General features: G+C 35.2%; 1 protein-coding gene across 3 annotated transcripts in view; it reads left to right on the plus strand.

Annotated features, from left to right (window-relative positions):
* Positions 1-20,942, plus strand: part of COG5 (component of oligomeric golgi complex 5) — a 297,897-nt gene that overhangs the window by 144,378 nt on the left and 132,577 nt on the right. For 2 of the 3 annotated variants that reach the window (XM_049096361.1, XM_049096362.1), the window contains exon 8: positions 3,894-3,917. The exons of the other annotated variant lie outside the window; for it this stretch is intronic. In XM_049096361.1, the coding sequence (XP_048952318.1) occupies positions 3,894-3,917 (24 nt within the window). The remainder of the gene's footprint in view (positions 1-3,893; positions 3,918-20,942) is intronic. 3 annotated transcript variants of the gene reach the window in all.

The raw sequence follows: 20,942 nt of genomic DNA on the forward strand, positions 1-20,942 counted from the left end.
TTTTAGTTTCTCACGTGCCTGCTTTCCTTCCTTCTTTAGGGCTTTCATGTTCCTTTGATGCCTGGAATACTCCTTCCAATTTCCATTAAACAGATGCTACAACTTGTACCTATTTTATTCTCAAGTCATACTTTCCCATTTATCAGACATCATTGATGTAGCTAAACATGTTATTAATATTTATTGTAAATATAGACCAAAAGAATGATAGCATTTTAATTTGAAGTACTATTACTTCATGAAATATTGCATACTAAATAGTTCATAGGCTCATAACAGGAACAGAGATTTTCAATAAATAACTTTTGAAAAATTATGTATCATCAGTTGCATTTGATAATGAACTTCTGACATTAATTTGGCTTCTCAAAAATGTTAGGAGGTACCTAGTTGGCTCAGTCAGTTAAGTGTTTGCCTTTGGCTCAGGCCATGATCCCAGGGTTCTGGGATGGAGCCTTGCATCTGGCTCCCTGTGTAGCTGGGAGCTGGCTTCTCCCTTCCCCTCTGCTGTCCACCCTCAGTACCCCTGCTTGTATTCTGGGTCTCTCTCTCTCTCTCTGTCTGTCAAATAAGTAAATAAAATCTTTTAAAAAATGTTACTGATTTTTTTCAAAGATTGATTGATTGATTTATGAGGGGGAGAGAGAGAGAGAGAGAGAAAGAGAGAGAGGGGTGGAGACACAGGCAGAGGGAGAAGCAAGCTCCTTGCAGGGAGCCTGATGTGGGACTCGATCCTGGTTCCTGGGATCTTGTCCTGAGCCAAAGGCAGAAGCTCAACCGCTGAGCCACCCAGGCATCCCGTGTTTTTGTTTTTGTTTTTTCTTTGTTTTTTTGTTTTTTGAGTGTGTAGTTGATTGCCATAATTTTCGTTGTCAGTTAATTGTAAAACTTAATTTTTTTGATTATTTATTTATTCATGACAGACACATGCACACACACAGAGGCAGAGACACAGGCAGACAGAGAAGCAGGCTCCCTGCAGGGAGCCGGATGCAGGATTCAATCCCGGGACCCCAGATCACGCCCTGGGCTGAAGGTGGTGCTAAACCGCTGAGCCACCTGGGCTGTCCGTGTAAAACTTAATTTTATTAAAATAAAGTTAGTGCATTTTCTTTTCTTGGCATTCTTTTACTAAAAGTAAAATTTTAGTAAATATAATTTCTTTTTGATCATTACTGTTTTTTCCTAATTAATTGCTTAAATGTGCTGTTTTCATTTGTAGGTTTTAAATAGCTTTGTAGTATCACAAAGTCTCTAGTGTTTCAAAATTTATTTTGAAGTTGTAAACCAAATTATTACTTAGATACTGAGGAACGGTTGTTTCTTCCTACATAAAAAATACAGAAGTAAACTAACACAAAAGCTGTATTATTTCTATATGGAAAAGATTCATAGTGGTATCACTAGTATCACTACCATTTTCTTTACTAAAAGTTTGGAAGGATTGATGACTTGGAGTGCATCTTTTGATGAAGCATACTGTATCACCATAATAGAAAAAAAAACAGCTGGGCGTGCATGCTAAAAATTGTATTTTCATGGTTTTCAAACAATATGAATAGTCAGAAGACTAAAGATCATGTATTATGGTAACATAAGGACAACTTTCGCAGTTAAAGGAAATTGATTTGGGGCATTTCAGTGCTGTGATGGTTTTATTTACTGCAAGTAGTGTTTGGGTTACTATGGTAGATGCCCAATGCATGAAGAAAATACCTTCTATTGGAAATGGCAAATTCAGTACTTTTTTATTAAGTCTATACAATTGGAGATTTCTTTCTTCTAGCAAAGAGAGATCAAATTTAAACTATTTTAGGTTAAACCCAAATAAAATAACTTTATTGGAGGAAAAAAAATTCACTTGGCTGTCTTTGTCACAGACATGGGACTAGAGATATGGCTTCTATCCATAGTTCTTCCGTGACTCCTATTTCTCTCTCTGTCTTTCTGCCTTTTGTACTGATCCACAGAATCTTTCACTGACAGAGCCAAAGGAGAACCTTATAGTATTTTCAGGATTGCAACAGATTCATTACCTCGAGCTCTAACTAGCTTTCAAAAATAGGTGACAGAGATTTTGATCTGGACGAGTTCCTGCATCACCATAGATACCAGGCCTCCACAGTGAAATGATGACATTTTAATTAGAATGATGGCTTTAACTTGTGAATTATAAGCTTTCTCGGTAAACAAGTGCAGGACTTTCTGGAGGTTCCAGGATGGGGGAAGATGATGTACTCTTTTGTCTTTAAAAGTCATCAGGAAGAGGTAGAGTCTATGTGATCTATTCTTTGAGAGCTCAGGACTCAGCTATGATCTCTCTCATGGTAATTGTTGCCAGTGCTAGGAAGTGAATATCCATGAACATGTCTTTTCTCAAAGGCAGAAAACCTCCTTGGTCAAGCAAGCCCAGGGTTCTGGTGCTTATTAGTTGACAGCTAAAAGTATTGTGACAGTGTGATCTAGACAGAGTCCTTTTAAGAGATGACATTATAGAATTGAAAGTCAATATATAAATGTCTACATAGTACACAATAAGTGTTTAGGATATCATGAACCCCTTTTTACTTTTATAGTTAAAAATTCTCAGTTTCTTCTAGCATAGAGAGGGTTGCAATTTAAATGCATTCTGTAGAAGATCTATGGAAGCATTTCCTTAGCTTCAAAAACACTTCCTGGCAGAGTTGAACAATCAAAAAACGAGTCCTTATGTAGCTAATTATGGCAGTTCAGCATGCAACACTTCTTTTGTGATCTCTTTCTTTTCTGTTGGCCCAACAAACACTAATAATAGACTGTCAGTTGATCTGTCAAGCTGGATATCTGCTTTGAAAGGTCTAGCTTTTCTGTCTTTAGATGCTGCAAGTTTTCCTGGCTGGTCTCATCAATTCTAGAACAGATCTCATCATTTGAGTCTATAGAAACTCTTTTTGTATGTTTGGTCCCAACTTACTTTGTGTTTCTTGGTTTTTGTTTTTGTTTTCCCATTTACTAAGCATAGAGTTTCAATAATTTTTCAACTCTTGTTGAAGTATTTTTCGTTTTGCTTATTTTAAAAACGGAAGTAATTGACCTATAATACCCTCTTAGTTTCAGGAGTATATCCTCTTAGTTTCAGGTGTACATCATAGTGGTTAGATATTTTTAAATGTGAAATGATCACCATAAGTCTAGGTACTGTCACCATACAAAGTTACTACAATGTTATTGACTGTATTTCTTCTGCTCTACATTACATCCTCATAACCTAATTATTTAATAACTGGTAGTTAGTATTTCTTAATCTCCTTCATCTATTTTGCCTGCCCCCTCAGTCCCTCTCTCATCTGGTAACCAGCAGTTTGTTTCCTGCATTTGTGAGTCTGTTTTGTTTTGTTTTTTAGGTTCCACATTGAAGTAAAATTATATGGTATTTGTTTTTCTGTGTCTGACATTTCACTAAACTTAATACCCTCAAGATCCATTCATGTTGTCATAAATGGCAAGATTTCATTTTTTTTAGCTTTCTATTTTATTTTTATTTTTATTATTTTTTTGAGGAAGTTCCATGCCCAACTTGGGGCTTGAATTCATGATCTCAAAACCAAGAATTGGGTGCTCTACTGACTAAGCCAGCCAGGCACCCCAAGGTTTCATTCTTTTTTATGGTTATTCCTTAGTATACATACGCTCTGCCCTCTTTATCCATTCATCTATCAGTGGACACTTATGTTGTTTCCATAGCTTAGCTACTGTAAGTGCTGCAATAAACATAGGGGTACATATATCTTTTTGAATTAGTGTTCTCATTTTCTTTTGGTAAATACCCAGTAGTGAAATTGCTGGATCATATGGTAATTCTCTTTTTAACTTTTTTAGTTTTCCTGAAGCATTTTTTTTTTTTTTTGACACAGAATGAACAACTTCAGGAGGAGCAGGTGATACAGATGAAGAGGATTAGAATTACAAATTTCCACATTTAAAATAAATGTCTTGGGGATGTAATATACAGCATGGTGACTATAGTTAATAACACTGTCCTGCTGAGAAAGTAGACCTTAAAGGTGCTTATCACAGGAAAAAACAAAATTCTGTTACTATGGTAACGATGTTACCTAGACTTCATGGTGATCATTTTGCAATATACACAAATATCAAATCATTATGTTGTACACCTGGAACGAATATGTGGCATGACAATTATACTTCAATTTAAAAACAAACAATTTGGAAGGATGATTATAGTAAGAGCTCTTCAAGTTACAAAGCTATAGGTTTCATTTATTTTCTTTACCAAATTCAGTGGATGATTTGCCATCCCCTCCACCAAGTATTTGTCTGTCTGTTCCTATCATTGTTAACTTTCCTTGGATTTAGTAGAGATCTGGCATGGCTACATTTACATTGAGTTAAATAAGCTTTATGACATGTAGATAATTTTAAAAGTTAACTCTTCTATAGTTAATATATTGTGATAGGTTGTTATCAATAATAGTAATATTCTTAATTTGCACCGAACGATTGTTTTAGAACTTAAAAAAATATTTTAAACTGATCTTTAAATTTTTCCCCTGAAGTTTAGTCTTACTTATTTAGCTTGTTCTTGCTATTTTACCTTAAATTTGAATGGAATTTAATTTGAACTCTTATTTAAACACTCTGAATCAATTCAAGGGATGGTACTATGGATTGTTTTCATATGGCCCAGGTACTAAGAATCGTTTTTACATTTTTAAGTGGTTAAAAAAAAAAAAAGAGAACATACATATTTGTCCTGGAAAGCCTAAAATACTTACTTTTGGGCCCTTTGAAGAAAAAGTATGCTGATCCCTGCTTTAAATAGTTGTATTTTCTTCACGGTATATGCTTTGATATTTTTTCTTCTTTCCTTCCTTCTCTCCACGACCCTTTCTCTTTTGTAGCATTTCAGTGATCATATGGTATTGCTCTGTATTTTTGTTTCATGCCAAATGTAAGTATTAGTGTTATTTTTATTTATTATACAGTCATGCTGTTTTCTTACTCTTTGATACATTCTCTTGTCGTGAACAACCTACATTAACATTGATTACTTTGTTTTTAAATTTAATTTTATTGCTATCTTCTAATGTAGATGCACTCTAATTCAGGCTAATTAACTGCCTGCTTTCAGCCTTAGGGTCTTTTGGCATTATAACTTTCCATAGTTTTCCAGTTCACTGAGTGGCATTTCATTTTCATACTGCCCTGTGAATAATTTTTTTAATAACTGACTAAATTTTCATTGTATTTCATACAGAATCTATCACTGTTCTTTGTCTGAAATTTTCATGATTATTTTGTTTCTCAAAAACTCAGAACTTTTTATGTGGGCAACTCTTCTTTAAATGATTTTACTTAATTTAAACAGTCTAAAAAATAATAAAAAAATAGTCTAATGCTGGCTTTTTATTATAGTAGTAAATAATAACATTTTTATTTTGTAATTCAGAAGAAAAGACCCAGGTAACCACTTTGGATCACTAAAGATTAGTTTGCATTTTCTATAGTTTTATATAGTCAAAGTTGTACAGTGTGCTTTCTTATGTCTGTTCTTTACCATAATTATTTTGAGATCAATCCAAGTCATATGCTTTGGTAGTTTGATCCTTTTTTATTGCTGATTAGTATTCTATTTTATTTGAATTACATATATCTGTTCACTAATTGACAGTCATTTGGTTTATTTCCTATTTTAAGCTACGTAAATAAGGCTTCCATGGGTCAGGTATAAGTCTTTGTGTCAGTATAGGTTATCATTTCTCTTAGGTAAGTATCAAATGTGAAGAATGGTTGGATCTTTGCAAAGAATGATATGTTTACTTTTTAGAGACACAGTTTTCCAGAGTGGTGCTATCGTTTACAGTCTCACAGTAGTAGATCAGAGTTCCTCCGGGTCCTTACCAAAATTCAATGTTGGCAGCCTTTTAAAATTTTAGACATTTTAATGGGTGAGGGTAGTAGATTCTCATTGTAGTTTTAATTTGCCTTTCCCCAATAGCTGATGTGACTAGCTTTTCAAATGCTTAATACAAAGGGTCTTTGCTCAGTATTTAAGGAATTTTTCTTCTTCTTACTGATATGTAAGAATTCTTAATGTATCCTGGATACAGATCTTTTGTCACATATGTGTATTGTAAATATTTTCTCCCATTCTAAGGCTTGCCTTTTTTCTTTTAGCATTGTCATTGAGGTATAATTTAAGATACCATAACATTCATGCATTTAAGCATATAGTTTGATGAATTTCAGTAAATTTATACAATTGTGCAGCCATCTCACAACCCACATTTTTAGAAAACTGTTATCCCCACAAAACCATTCCCTTGTTCTCTTTGCAGTCAGTTCCTCCTCCCACTGCCAAACCCAAGCAATCCCTGATCTGCTCTCCATGTCTATAGATTTGACTTTTTCTAAAATTTCACATAAATGGAACCATGCGGGCAGCCTGGGTGGCTCAGTGGTTTAGCGCTTGCCTTCAGCCCAGGATGTGATCCTGGAGACCCGGGATTGAGTCCCGCTTCAGGCTCCCTGCATGAAGCCTGCTTCTCCCTCTGCCTGTATCTCTGCCTCTCTCTCTCTCTCTCTCTCTCTCTCTGTCTCTCATGAATAAATAAGTAAAATCTTAAAAAAAAAATGGAACCATGCAACTTGTAGTCTTAGACATCTACTTTCTTTCACTCAGTACAGTGTTTTATTAATTAATTAATTAATTTATTTATTTTTAAATATTTTATTTATTCATGAGAGACACAGAGAGAGGCAGAGACACAGGCAGAGGTAGAAGCAGGCTCCATGCAGAGAGCCCTATGCGGGACTCGATCCTGGGACTCCAGGATCTCGCCCTGGGCCAAAGGCAGGCACTCAACCACTGAGCCACCCTGGTGTCCCTGGTATTTTATTTAGATTCATCCTTTTTGTTGCATGAATGAGTGGCCTACTTATTGCTTAGTAATATTCCATTCTGTGGATATAGTCACTGTTAATGTATCTGTAGGCTGATAGACATTAGATTAGTTATAGGTTTTATTTTTATTTTTTAATATTTTATTTAAATTCAGTTTGCCAACATACAGTATAACATGCAAGGCTGCCTATCACCCAGTTACCCTATTCCCCCCCACCTCTCCTTCTGCAACCCTTATTTATTTCCCAGAGTTAGGAGTCTCTCATAGTTTGTTTTCCTCTCTAATTTTTCCCCACTCAGTTTCCTCCTTTCTCTCATGGTCCCTTTCATTATTTCTTGTATTCCACATATGAGTGAAACCATATGATAATTATCTTTCTTCAATTGGCTTATTTCACTTAGCATAATACCCACTAATTCCATCCATATTGAAGTAAATGGTAGATATTCGTCCTTTCTGATGGCTAATACCATTGTGTGTGTGTGTGTGTGCGCGTGCGTGCGTACATGCGTGTGTGTGTGTGTGTATGTATATACCATATCTTCTTTATCCATTCATTGTTGAAGGTCGTAGTGGCTCCTTCCACAGTTTGGCTATTGTGGACATTGCTGCTATGAACATTGGGGTGCAGGTGTCCTGTCGTTTCACTACACCTAGTTACAGGTTTTAGCTAGTAAGAATAATGGTGCTCAGGCACCTGGTGGCTCAGTCTGTTAAACGCCTGACTCGATTTCAGCTCAGGTCTTGATCTCAGAATCATAAGTTCAGGCCATGCATTTAAAAAGAAAAGAAAGGGTCAGGGGGATGGGGTGACTGGGTGATGGGCACTGAGGGGGGCACTTGACAGGATGAGCACTGGGTGTTATGCTATATGTTGGAAAATCGAACTCCAATAAAGAAATATATACTAAAGAAAGAAAGAAAGAAAGAAAGAAAGAAAGAAAGAAAGAAAGAAAGAAAGAAAGAAAGAAAGAAAGAAAAAGAAAGAAAAATGCTGCCTTTTTTTCCCATTTGATATTGTCGTTTTGAAGAACAAAATTTTTTAGTTTCGATAGACCAGTTTATCTGTAGTTTTGTTTGCATATTATATAGGAAATTTCTATCTACCCTAAAGTTGCAAAGCTTTCTTCCTATGTTTTTTGAGAAGTTTATGTTTATCTTTTAAGTTTAATTTTTATGTATGTGTAAGGTTTATTTTTTTCCAGAGAGATGTAACATATAGCATAACACCCAGTGCTCATCCCATCAAGTGCCCCCTTATTTTTTTCTTTCATTGAATTACCTCATTGTGAATTTGCAGGTGTTTTGGTACATTGAGAATATTTAATTCCCTGTCAGTCTTTCTCCTAATGGTTTTAACATCTATTAATTATTTTTGTCTAAATCATTTTATATTTTTCATTGGAGATTGTGAAAGTAATTTCTATTTTTGTTATTTCTCTGTATTTATTAGCTGTGATTGATTTGTAAAGAAGAACTTTCACTCTTCAACTAAGGATATTTGGTTACCCTGAACTACAATTCGTCTTTAAACTGATCAGTAACTATTTAAATTTTGCACTTTTATTATCAATTTATGAAGTAATGAGGTGCTATGATGACCAACTCCAGTGTTAGCAAATGTGGCATGATTTTGTTCTCTTTTGTTTTTCCTTCATTCTTTAAAAACTGTTAGGGACTTGTGTATTTTTACATATTGTGGTACTGGGTGAGACTGTGAGAGCTGTGACACCAAGCCCGATTCACAGTGCCTTAAAAATAGGGATTTGTCTGGATGTGGGTGGTGCTAACATTGTTTCAGCTGTTCAATAAGGATTTAGGTCTTTCTTCCATTCTGTCATCCTCAGTGTCCTCTTACTTGCCACATCATGGTCTCCCACCCCTAGGCACCATGCCCATGTTTAACGTGGGTATGGGCAGTGTCAGCTGCCAGCCAAAAGGCAGTACACATTTTTTTTCAGAATTGCCCCAGAAGACCTGTCTTTATGTCTTACTGGCCATATCTGGGCCGCATTGTCACCCCAGCTGTCAAGAGGACTATGAAAGCAAGTGTCTGGCAGAAAAGCACAGAATTGTCAGCATCGGCTTACACTGCTTGTGAGCCATTGCCGGGGGCAGTACACATTGTCACCCCGGGAGAAAATTAGGTTTTTACATTAGAAACATTGGAAACATTACATTAAGAAAACAGGAGGGAATGAATTTCGGGGAATAACTAGTAATGTCTACCATAAATATCTTTGCTAAAGCACAGAATGACTAGAATCATTATATTACTTAAAAAAAATAAGCCACATTTATACATTTAAGTTTAAAATGTAATTATATTAAAAGAATAATAATGTTTGAGCTTACCATATTAATGTCTTGTGATTACTTTCATTGTCCTATAAAATTCATTTTATTATTGAACATGTTTTAGTGTCCTTGAAAAATTATCTGTTATTTATTGCAATGAGAATGTTTTCTGGGGTCCCTGGCTGGCTCAGTTGGTGGAACATGTGACTCTTGATCTTGGGGTCATGAGTTTCAAGCTCCATGTTGAAAGTAGAGATTATTTTAAAAATAAAAAATAAATTATAAAAGAGAATGTTACTCTAAGCATTGACATCATTTAAATATTTTTATTTAATGCCAACTATGAATTCATATGCTCTCAGATTTGTTTTTTAAGGAAATTTGAAAGTTAAAATAACTTTTACTCTATATTGATTATCCTTTGATACTTGCTTCTCTGATTTTTGTGTGTCATCACTTCTGCAGTTACCTCCTCTTCTAGTCCATATTCACTTTCATTCTTTTCTCTTTTTTCCCCTCTTTTTTCTTATCTTTCTGTAGCTCTTCTATTTTCTGCTTTTCTTCCAAAAGGGCTAGAATAAAGTTGATTTCTGGTTGATAAGATCATATTGTGCTATTAAATGTCCTTCTTAGTTACTAATTTCATTTGGGTTATGCACTGCTGACTGTTGATTGTTAACAGGTTCTGAAATAATCATATTAGGTTAGCTGAGAAGTACATATCCAGCATTAATGGGCTGCATGTTACTGAATCAGAAGAGCCACTGGTAAGCTCTAAATCACAACCAAGGTAGCTAATATAATTCTTGCTTTTAAATTACATTATTTAATGTGATTCTTTCTTCCTTTAGTACATGTCATCTCCCATGGAGCTCTATTAAGTTTTCAGTGTTTTAGGCATGTTGTAGCTCCAGAAAAAGTGTCAAATGTGTATATCCCATTAGGGCATATGGTCAAGAGATTAGAAGTTGCCTTCAGTATTCTGACCTAAAATATACTTGTTATATATATATAGAATGTTGTGAGTTTATGAATACTATCCTTGATAAATAAAATAGTTGGGATTTTTAATTCCTAAATTATTGTGTATGATTTAGGTAACCGAGCTTTTCCTTGTCTAAAATAATTACCTGCTTTCTGGTAAAGATTGTTAAATTTGTATCCTTTCTCAGCTGTAAAAGAAAACGCCAGAAAACATTTTATTTTTATTTTTATTCAGCAGTAAGGACTATGTAGTGATACATAACCTGTTTTCTGAAGTTTTGCTTGAACTGACTTTGCATCTTTCTCACCGTATTTTCTGTCTTTGAGGAGGCCTAGTTGATCTCTCCCTTTTCCTCCCCACCTCCCCCTCTCTCTGAATGTGTTCCTGGGATTCCTTTGTTTTTGTTTTGAGCAGGAAATGGCTTGCTAATTGAACTTTGAGGAAATATTGTAGTCCGAACTTTGAGGAAATATTGTAGTCCTAAGCCTCCTAAGGAAAAATAAAATTTTGGTATCTTATACTTGGCTTTCTAGTTAAAATCAGTTGGGGAAACAGCTAAGATTTTATCTTAGGACTTAAAGCTTTATGAACTGAGTCACTTTGTGGAATGGTGCATGTACTGTTAAAATAGAATACCTCAGCAGAATTTATTCTACATTTGTCCTTTTCTTTTTGCAGCTCATCACTTATATGAAATCTAAAGAAAAAGAATTTACCTGCTGAAGAATTATTTCATTAGGAGAAAGAGTGAAATGTGATTGTCTTTGTGGTATAAGGATTATTGGATCCTTTCAGATTTTTAATATATAATGATATGATCCACAGTGGAATCTTGGTCTTTGTACATTTATGTCATTTCTGCATTTTGTTTCCAGTTAAATCAAATTCTGTCACTCTTTCCATTTCTGATTTCAATAATACGAAGTTTATCAAGTCACATTAAACTTTTGACTTAATGCTGTGTTTGTGCTCACAAAGATCATCTCATATTAGCTTATAGCTTACTTAGTAAATACTGAAAGACTGCTTGCTACTTCATGGAACAGTCTTTACAGCAGTCTGGCTATATCTCTGTTCTATTAGCTCAGTGCCAGCTGTTGCTTTGGTTACAGTGTTGCTGTTTTGGCAAGCTTTTCAGGGATCTTAACTATGCTTCTTTTCTGACTATATTCTTGTGAGATTTTATTTTCCTCCCATATCATGCTACTGAGGTGTTGGAAGAGAAAGAAAAAAATTACACCTTGTTTTCTAAAGCAGGAGAAATAATTTTAGCTTAATAAAGTGGTTGTGTCATCTTCTGAAATGCTTTTGAAGAGATAGAAATTTATCTTGATCTACTTATGAAATTATCTTTTCTTCTCTATTACATGGTCTTTTATCTCATTTTATATCACAATTTATGAAGTTGGAAAATTCTATATAAGATTAAATGATTTCTTAAAGGTCACAGTGACAATTTTTAGAAAAATTATCCCTAGAATTGACTGTCTTACTTAAAAAGAAGACATTGTCTGGAAGACATTGCTACCTTTTCAGCAGAAGCTTCTCTCTAGCATGGTATTTTTCAAATATGTTTAGTCTGTATGTTTTGAGAGCTCTTAAAGTTTGCCGGAGAGTATTTCTCACTTGTGAAATTGGTATATCTGGAGACCTTCCAAAGTCAAGTGATGATAGGATGACCTGGAGCGAAGTATAGAATAGGCAGGAAATGGCCCGAGACCTAAAACTGGCCAGCTGTGGGCCTACCCTATTCGTGCCTTAGTTTCCTTAAATGTAAAATGAGGATAGTAATACTTATTCCACCTATGTTGTGATGACAAAACAATATTAGTGAATATGAAGTCTCTTTAAAATGGAAAAGATAGTATAGAGATTTCTCAAAAAATTAATAATAGAATTACCATATGATCCAGTAACTCCACTACTGGGTATTTACCCATTATAATTTGAAAAGATATATGCACTCCTACGTTTACTACAACATTATTTATAATAGTCAAAATATGGAAGCAATCCAAATGGCTGTACCAGTTTGCATTCCTGCCAACACTTGTTGTTCCTGTGTTTTTGAATTTAGCCATTCTGACAGGTGTCAGGTGATAACTCATTATAGTTTTGATTTGCATTTCTCTGATGATGAGTGATGTTGCTCATCTTTCCATGTGTCTGTTGGCCATCTGTATATCTTCTTTGGAGAAATACCTGTTTGTGTCTTCTGTCCAATTTTAATTAGATTGTTTCTTTTTGTGTGTTGAGTTATATAAGTTCCTTATATATTTTGAATACTAACCCTTTGTCAGATATGTCATTTGCAAATATCTTCTCCCATTCAGTAGGTTGCCTTTTAGTTTTGTTGATTATTTCCTTTGCTGTTCAGAAGCTTCTTATTTTGATGTAGTCCCAATAATTTATTTGTGCTTTAGTTCCCTAGGCTCAGAAGTCACATCTAGAAAGATGTTGCTTCTGCCAGTGTGAAAAAGATTACTGCCTGTGCTCTGTTGTAGGATTTTTATGGTGTCAGGTCTCACATTTTAAAATCCATTTTGGGTTTATTTTTGTGTATGGTGCAAGAAAGTGGTTCAGTTTCATTTTCTTTCATGTTGCTGTACAGTATTCCCAGCACCATTTGTTGAAGAGACTGTTTATATTCCCATTGGACATTCTTGGCTCCTTTGCCATAGATTAATTGTTGGTATGTATAATCATGGGTTTATTTCTGGGCTTTCTGTTCTGTTCCATTGATCTAAATACCTATTTTTGTGCCAGTACTATACTGTTTTGATTTCTGCAGCTTTGTGTAGTATATCTTAAAATCTTGGATTGTGATCCCTCTAGTTTTGTTCTTCTTTTTCAAGATTGTTTTGGCTATTTGGGGCCTTTTGTTAAAAATGCTGTTGGTATCTTGATAGGGATTGCATTAAATGTATAGATTGCTTTGGATGGTATAGGCATTTTAATAATATTCTCCCAATCCATGAGCATGGGATATCTTTCCATTTGTTTGTTTGTCCATTTCTTTTAGATCTACCAAGGAAAAATTTGAGAGCCACTTCCACAGGAAGGTGTTTGTTAGATCTTTTACCCATCAGTTCTCAGTACCAGTGGACGTGGTTTCCGTCACATGCTTTCATTCACAAGCTTCTATATGTGCTGTTCTTTGCTTGGAGGAGATTTCCTTTTGCTTTCTCCCTCCTCCTGTAAATCCCTCCATGCCTAGTGGGGAGCCCAGTGTAGGGCTTGACCTCATGACTCTAAGATTATGACCTGAGCTGAGATCAAGAGTTGGGTATTCAACAGACTGAACCACCCAGGTGCCCATCCTCATGGAAATCTTTCAAACCTGCTCTCCATGCTACCAGACACCTTCCCTAGACTGCTTCATTTGAGGTCTCAGCTGGGACTCCTTCAAGGACCATTTCCTGACCCCTCATTCCTCTTTCTCTTGCCAGGTCTGGGTTAATTACCTCTTTGATGTGTTTTCATTAAACTCTATTTCTCTTCTATTTATCATGGTATATTCTGGTTCTTACTTTACTTGTAAATATTGAAAAGTCAGACCGTAGTATTTGCCTCATTTGTTTTATCCCCTGTGTCTTGTGCATTGACAGTGCTTAGTGGACGATATACATTGAATGATAGTGAGATCATTATGTTTTTATATTGGAAAGGATACAGAGTTCATCTAATCCAGCTCCCTCATTTTACAGATGAGAGAACTAAAAACCTGCAACTTATTATTCGTCAGGGCTCAGAAAAAGCCTGTGGTCAAAATATTATTGTATTCGTCTGTGATGAGGGGATGATGGAGAAAAGAGGTTAATGTTCAGTATCTTCAGAGATGTTTTTCACTTGCATTGTAGCTAGACAAAATGATCTCATTTTCATTTTTTCTAATGTTCCAATTTCATCCCTGGCTGAAGTATTATATCATTCCATTTCTATTCTCTCACTCTCATTAATTCAGTTCTTGATTTACCTCCTTTGTGATTTATAGTTTCCAGCACCCCTATTTTCATTATTTGTTACTTGAGTTTATTTTGTTACCCAGACTAACTTGCTGTGATTATCCATTTCAGAAGTGTTCTCATTTCCCACTGAGAGCACCCTCTTGGCACTTTAGACTCAGCATGACTGACAGCCAAGTGCTGTATTAGCCACAGCCTCTGATCTTCCCATGCCCATCTCTCTCCCACCCACCCACCCAAATAATCTCCTTTTGATTGTCCTTTTCCTTTTCCCATCTTCTCAGGCTCTATGACTTGAAACTTCAGGATACCAGGCTTTTTCCCTGCCTCTTGTCCATTGTAGTCCATCAGTATCCAGTGTCTTTCCAGGGCTTCAGAATCTCTTATATCTATCCTGTTCTTTAGATTCTCACTTGGCTGATTATTTTATTTCCTCAATTTAAATTGTGATATTTAGAAAAATCAATCATTTTTTATTACCAACAAAGTAAAATAAAATAAAATTTTTACAGAATGCCACTCAACACTGTCAGTGACCAGAGCCTTGTTATCAGTGCAGCATTATCTTTTAATATGTGTTTTTTATGCACGTAACATTGTGGCAATAGACTGTGTATACTACTCCTTAAACGTACTCTCTATACAGTTTTCCTCTGTCATTTCTTTGTGTGCTCTGTTCTCCTTACAAAAAAAGGAAAAAAATAAAAGCTATCTTCATGTGAATAAATGGTTTTTATCCTTCTAAGTCTGGCAGTCATCTATTCCAGTGGTTCCCAAATGCTGGTTTCCAGGTGGTTGCCTGGTCAACTATATGAGAAGCATCTGAAGAGCTTTGAAAATATTGTCTCTGTCTGGTTCAGCTGAATCACAGTTTTTGGAGTTGAGATCTCAGTTGGCTACATTTTTATAAAAAAGATATTCAGCTAGCTTTGGAAATCTCCATTTGTCCTCATCATTTTAAAATTTATGAAATTGAAAAAAAAAATTTATGAAATTGAGATACAGAGGAGAGAACGGAGTTCCTCAGAGTTACTCAAATGGTAACTACTCATTTCAGTGATAAGTAAAGATGGAGTGAAAAGAATTTCTTGGGAACTGGAACAAAGACTATTCTTAGCATTCGTTTAACTTTTAGAATATTAATAAATGACCTAAGAACCAATATTTGTTACTACTTATAAATTGAGTATGAGACGTTTAATTTTTTTAAGATTTTATTTATTTATTTGAGACAGAGAGAAAAGAGAATGAGCAGGAGAGAGGGACAGAGGGAGAGGGAGAAGCTGACTGCCTGCTGAGCAGGGACCCCAGTGCAGAGCTCCATCCCAGGACTCTGAGATCAGGACCTGAGCTGAGGGCAGATACTTAACCAAGTGAGCCACCCAGGCACTCCACTGAGTACTAGGGCTTTTAAATGTGTTATTTCAATAGTCTTTTCAGTTGTCATACAAAGAATATTAGCAAGCTAAATCATAAAAATTTACTTACTCATTTCTTTATTCAACACCTATTTAACACCTGTGCTAGATGTTAGGAGTATTGCAGTGATAAAACAAATTTGGAGGAAAAAAACAAAACAAAACAAATTTGGAACCTTCTCTCAGAGATCTTAAAATCTGATGAGGAAGGAAATATTAATTATATAAAAAATAAAGTTTGATGAGTGATAAAGTAATTTGCCCAGTGTCACACAGATTATAGCATAGTTGTGTTTTTGTCCCAAGACTGCCTACTTTTAAAAGCCCGTATTCTTTCCACGTTAACTATGATTCCAAAACATCATGGTAAAGGCAACTAATACTTGTTGAGCTCTTTGTTCTGTCCTCAGTGTTAGATCAGTTATAATGATTATTTCATTTACTTTTAAGGTTGGCACGGTTATTTTCACTGTAGTGTAGGTGAGGAAACTAAGTCTTAGAATAAGTTAAATAACTTGCTAAGGTTTTGGCTACTAGCTGCTAGTGCTTGGCTTCTGATCTAAGTCTGACTCCAAAGACCTGTGAAATAGGAATAACAAACGCTTATAATAGAATCAACAAATCTAATAATTGGTTATTTGACAAGATTAATACATTAAATTGATAAATACTGATAAAGACTGATGAGGGTAAGAAGGTTTTTTTTTTTAAAGGCACACATTACTATTAAGAATAAACAAGTTGATCTTATTATAGTTCCAACAGAAACTAGCAAATTACTAAGAGAATACTGGGTATAACTTTATAACAGTACATTTGAAAGTTTAGATAAAATTGAGAAATTTCTAGAAAAACGACTTACCCAAAAGAACACTAGGAAAATTAGAAAATCTGAATAATTGTATTGACAAAACTGAATTTATCATTATATATCTTTCCTCAAATCTCCAAGGACGGATAGTTTCACTAATGACTTCATCCAAACATTTAATAAATCAACCAGTGTTTTTTACAAATCCATCCCAGAATTGAGAAAGAAGGAGTACTCAACCTTACTGTTTCATGGGGCCAGTATAAACTTGGTATCAAAGCAAGAATATTGTGAGGAAGGATATTAGGTATCTCCCTTGAAAATCAGTGCAAAAATACCAATGAAAGTATTAGCATGTATAAGTCAGGGATATCTAAAAAGGATAATTCATCATCACCAAGCTGGCTTTGGTCTAGAAGTACAATGTAATGTCATCAATAAAGGGAAAAATTGATCATCTCAATATATGCAGAAAAAGCATTTAGTAAAATCCAGCATCAGTCTATGATTTAAAAATTCATAGCAGACCTAGGATAGAATTTTTTTCATACAATAAAGGGTATATCTGAAAATCTCAGAAGTGAAATATTTAAGTTTTTCTATTTGAGATTAGGAATTATACAAAGATATTACTCTTACTGCTTTTACATCGCAGCATACTAAAGATCCTAATCAGGATAATAAAAGAAAGCAATAAAATGTAGGATTGGAAATGAAGAAATAATTCAGAGATAACATGAGTATCTATATAGAAAATCCCAAACAGTCTCCAAACTATTAGAATTAATAACTTTGAAAGTTTGGAGAAATTGAATATATAATAATTGTATTTTTAGTATATGAGCACCAAAAAACTTTAAAATTACCACTTACTATCAAAATACACACTGTGTAGGAGTAATTCAAGTTAGAGATATGTAATAGCTCTTCACAGGAATTGTAACATTATTAAGAGAAATTTAAAAAGACCTGAGTAAATGAAGAGAACTACCATATTCATGGATTGGAAAATTCATTCTTTTTTTTTTTTTTTTTAAAGATTTTATTTTATTCACTCATGAGAAACACAGAGTGAGAGAGAGAGAGACAGAGACACAGGCAGAGGGAGAAGCAGGCTCCGTGCAGGGAGCCTGACGTGGGACTCGATCTCGGGTCTCCAGGATCACAACCTGGCCCAAAGGCAGCGCTAAACCAGTAAGCCACCCAAGCTGCCCTGGAGAATTCTTTTTCTTTTTTTTTTTAAGATTTTATTTATTTATTCATGAGAGACAGAGAGAGAGGAGCAGAGACACAGGCAGAGGGAGAAGCAGGCTCCATGCAAGGAGACTGATGTGGGACTCTATCCCAGGTCTCCAGGATCACACCCTGGGCTGCAGGCGGCGCCAAACCGCTGCGCCACCGGGGCTGCCCTGGAGAATTCATTCTTAGGAAGATTTCCAGTAGTCTCAAAATTTCAGGATCTTTTTCTTTAATGGAAACTGTCATGCCCATTACAAAATGTATATGGAAGTACCATGAGCCAAGAATAGCCTATACCAAATTGAAGAAGAACAGAACTGGAGGACTATCAAACTTACTCTAAAGCTACAACAATTTATACAGGTGAATTGATGTAAAAATAGACAAATGGTACAGAATTGAAAGTCCAGAAACAAACTCACATAAGTGGAAAGGTAGGCTTTGAGAACAAGGAAGTGAAAAAAGTTTTTTCAAATAAATTTTGCTGAACCAGTTGGGTATTTGTATAGAAAAACACTAATCATGGCTTCTATCTCATATTATACAGAAAGTAATTCCAGGTAGATTATATTTCTAAACATGAAAGGCAGACCAATAGAATTTCTGGAGCATAAATTCCTGAATGAAAGACATCTTCATAAATGTGTGATGGGACAATTTTTAAACAAGGTACTAAAAGTGCTAACCATAGGTTGATAAAATGCTGCATTTAAATTAGGAACTTCTTTCATTACAAGACTTCTTAAGGAGTATATACATATACTTGAATACATATAATCATCAAAGTGATTACAGCCAAATGTGTAAACAATTCTTACAAATATGTAAAAGATGAAAATAACCAGTGAGAAAAATGGGGGGAAAAAAAGAAATATGCACTCACAAAAGAAGCTATCCAAATGGATAATTAACATGCAAGAGGAAATAATTCCTTAGTCATCATGGAAATGTAAATGAAAGCCACAGTGATCATTCCAAAGAATAGCTTAAAAAGATGATAATTCTGAATTTTGGTAAGGTTGTGGAACACCCACAACTCATGTATTGCTGCTGGAGTGTAAATTGGTACAATGACTTTGGAAAATTGGCAGAATCTGCAAACACTAAGCATACAAATACGTAATGATTCAGCATTTCTACTCTAACCAGCAGAAATGCATACACACATATGTTCACTAAAAGCTGTGCGCACCAGAATGTTCATGGTAGCATTCTTTAAAACACCTAAAAGATGGAAATATCTCAAATGTACACAAATTGGATGTTAGTTGGATGGATAAAACTAAGGTAAATTTCTACTCAACAGCAAGTCAACTGCTACATGCAACAACATGGATGAATTTTGCAAATGAGATAATAGAAGGAGGCAGACACAAAATAATAGCTTACCTTATGGTTTGTTCCATTTATGTAAAACTGCAAAACTAATCAATGGTATTAGAAATTATGGAAGTGATAGTACCTGGAGAGATGCATTTGGGAAAGCCACAACAGATTGAGTTGCCTGATAATATTTGGTTTTATGCTCTAGGTAGTAGTTAGAAAGATGTGTGTACTTTGTGATAATTCTTAAAGTTGTATTTACATAATTTGCACACTTCTCTGTATGTTAAGGAATTTTATTTCAACTAACCCATATTTTGTAGTCTTCCAACTTGCAAATGATATGCTTATATTAAGCTATGGTTGTAAATAACTGGCATTAATTGAATAAGTGGTCATGTAAATTGGAAAGCTTAAAATTACAACTAGAATTATAAGTATTATAAATTATAATTATTACAAATATTGCTATATTAGATGGTCTTCTAAGATGAACTAGGGATGCCTGGGTGTCTCAGTCAGTTAAGCAGCCTTCTTTTGATTTGGGCTTGAGTCAGGCTCTACACTCTGTGCTCAGTTTGGAGTTGACTTGTCCCTACCACCTACCATCCCACCTCCCCACTCCCCCACTCCCCCACTCCCACTCCAAGCACTTCCTCACTCTCTCTAAAAATAAATCTTTAAGTCATTCCCCCTCCTTTGTTTAAGAAAAATATAATGAATGAACTGTATATGTTTCTGTTTTGAAAAGTTTTGGGAATTAATAATTTTTGGAGTGGTAAATGATGAAGACTGGTCCATGTTAACCAGATCTTTCAAATGAAATATGACTTTTTTTTTTTCAACGATTTTATTTATTCATGACACACACACACACACACACACACAGAAAGAGAGAGAGAGAGAGAGGCAGAGACACAGGCAGAGGGAGAAGCAGGCTCCATGCAGGAGCCCAACGCAGGACTCAATCCCGGGTCTCCAGGATCACACCCCGGGCCAAAGATGGCGCCAAACCACTGAGCCACCAGGGCTGCCCTGAAATATGACTTTAAATGCCTTTCCATTAACATACACATATATCTCACAATGTACATTCAGCTTATAACACTGCAAACCTACCATATGTTGAAAAGATTTACAATTCTTTGATAATAATAAAGGCAATAAATATGATTTTACAATATATAGCTATATTCTACTTTTATAAATGAAAATACTGGTTAGCCTGGGTGGCTCAGTGGTTTAGCGCTGCCTTCCGCCCAGGGCCTGATCCTGGAGACCCGGGATTGAGTCCCGCATCGGGGTCCCTGCATGGAGCCTGCTTCTCCCTCTGCCTGTGTCTCTGTGCCTCTCTCTCTCTCTCATGAATAAGTAAATAAAAAATCTTTAAAACAAAAACAAAACAAAATAAATGAAAATATTATTTCTCCCATTTTCTTTAAAGAACTGATGGTATATACTAGAATTAAATTATTTTATAACCATATTAAATTAAGCTTTTTTCATTAAAACATTTGAAATGATGTCCATTGGCTTCTTTTTCTTTTTTAATTGTGTTTGTTTATTTGACAGAGAGAGAGTGCACAAGTGGGGAGGAGGGTCCAAGGGAGAGGGAGAAGCCGACTCCCCACCGAACAGGGTGCCTGATGATGTGGGGCTCTATCCCAGGACCTAGAGATCACCCCCCAAGCTAAAGGCAAACGTTTAACAAACTGAGCCACCCAGGCACCCCCATTTACTTCTTTTTTCTTGCTTAATTAAAGTCTAAAATGAGTATTGTGTTCACCAACCTTGTTTGCTTTTTTCTATAAGTAGGTTCCACTTTGCCTCTGGGTGTGCATGTATTACTGTATCATATTATGTTATTAACATGAATATGTTTCAGAAGTAACTCTTTGTCTTATTTATAAACTTAACCACTAAGAAACAAAGTTAATGAAATAATTTAACTTTTAAACTAAAAGTTTAAAAGTTTGGGCCTGGAGATACATGTTGATG

This window comes from Canis lupus, chromosome 18, assembly GCF_003254725.2.
Source record: "Canis lupus dingo isolate Sandy chromosome 18, ASM325472v2, whole genome shotgun sequence".
NCBI classification, from domain to species: Eukaryota; Metazoa; Chordata; class Mammalia; order Carnivora; family Canidae; genus Canis; species Canis lupus.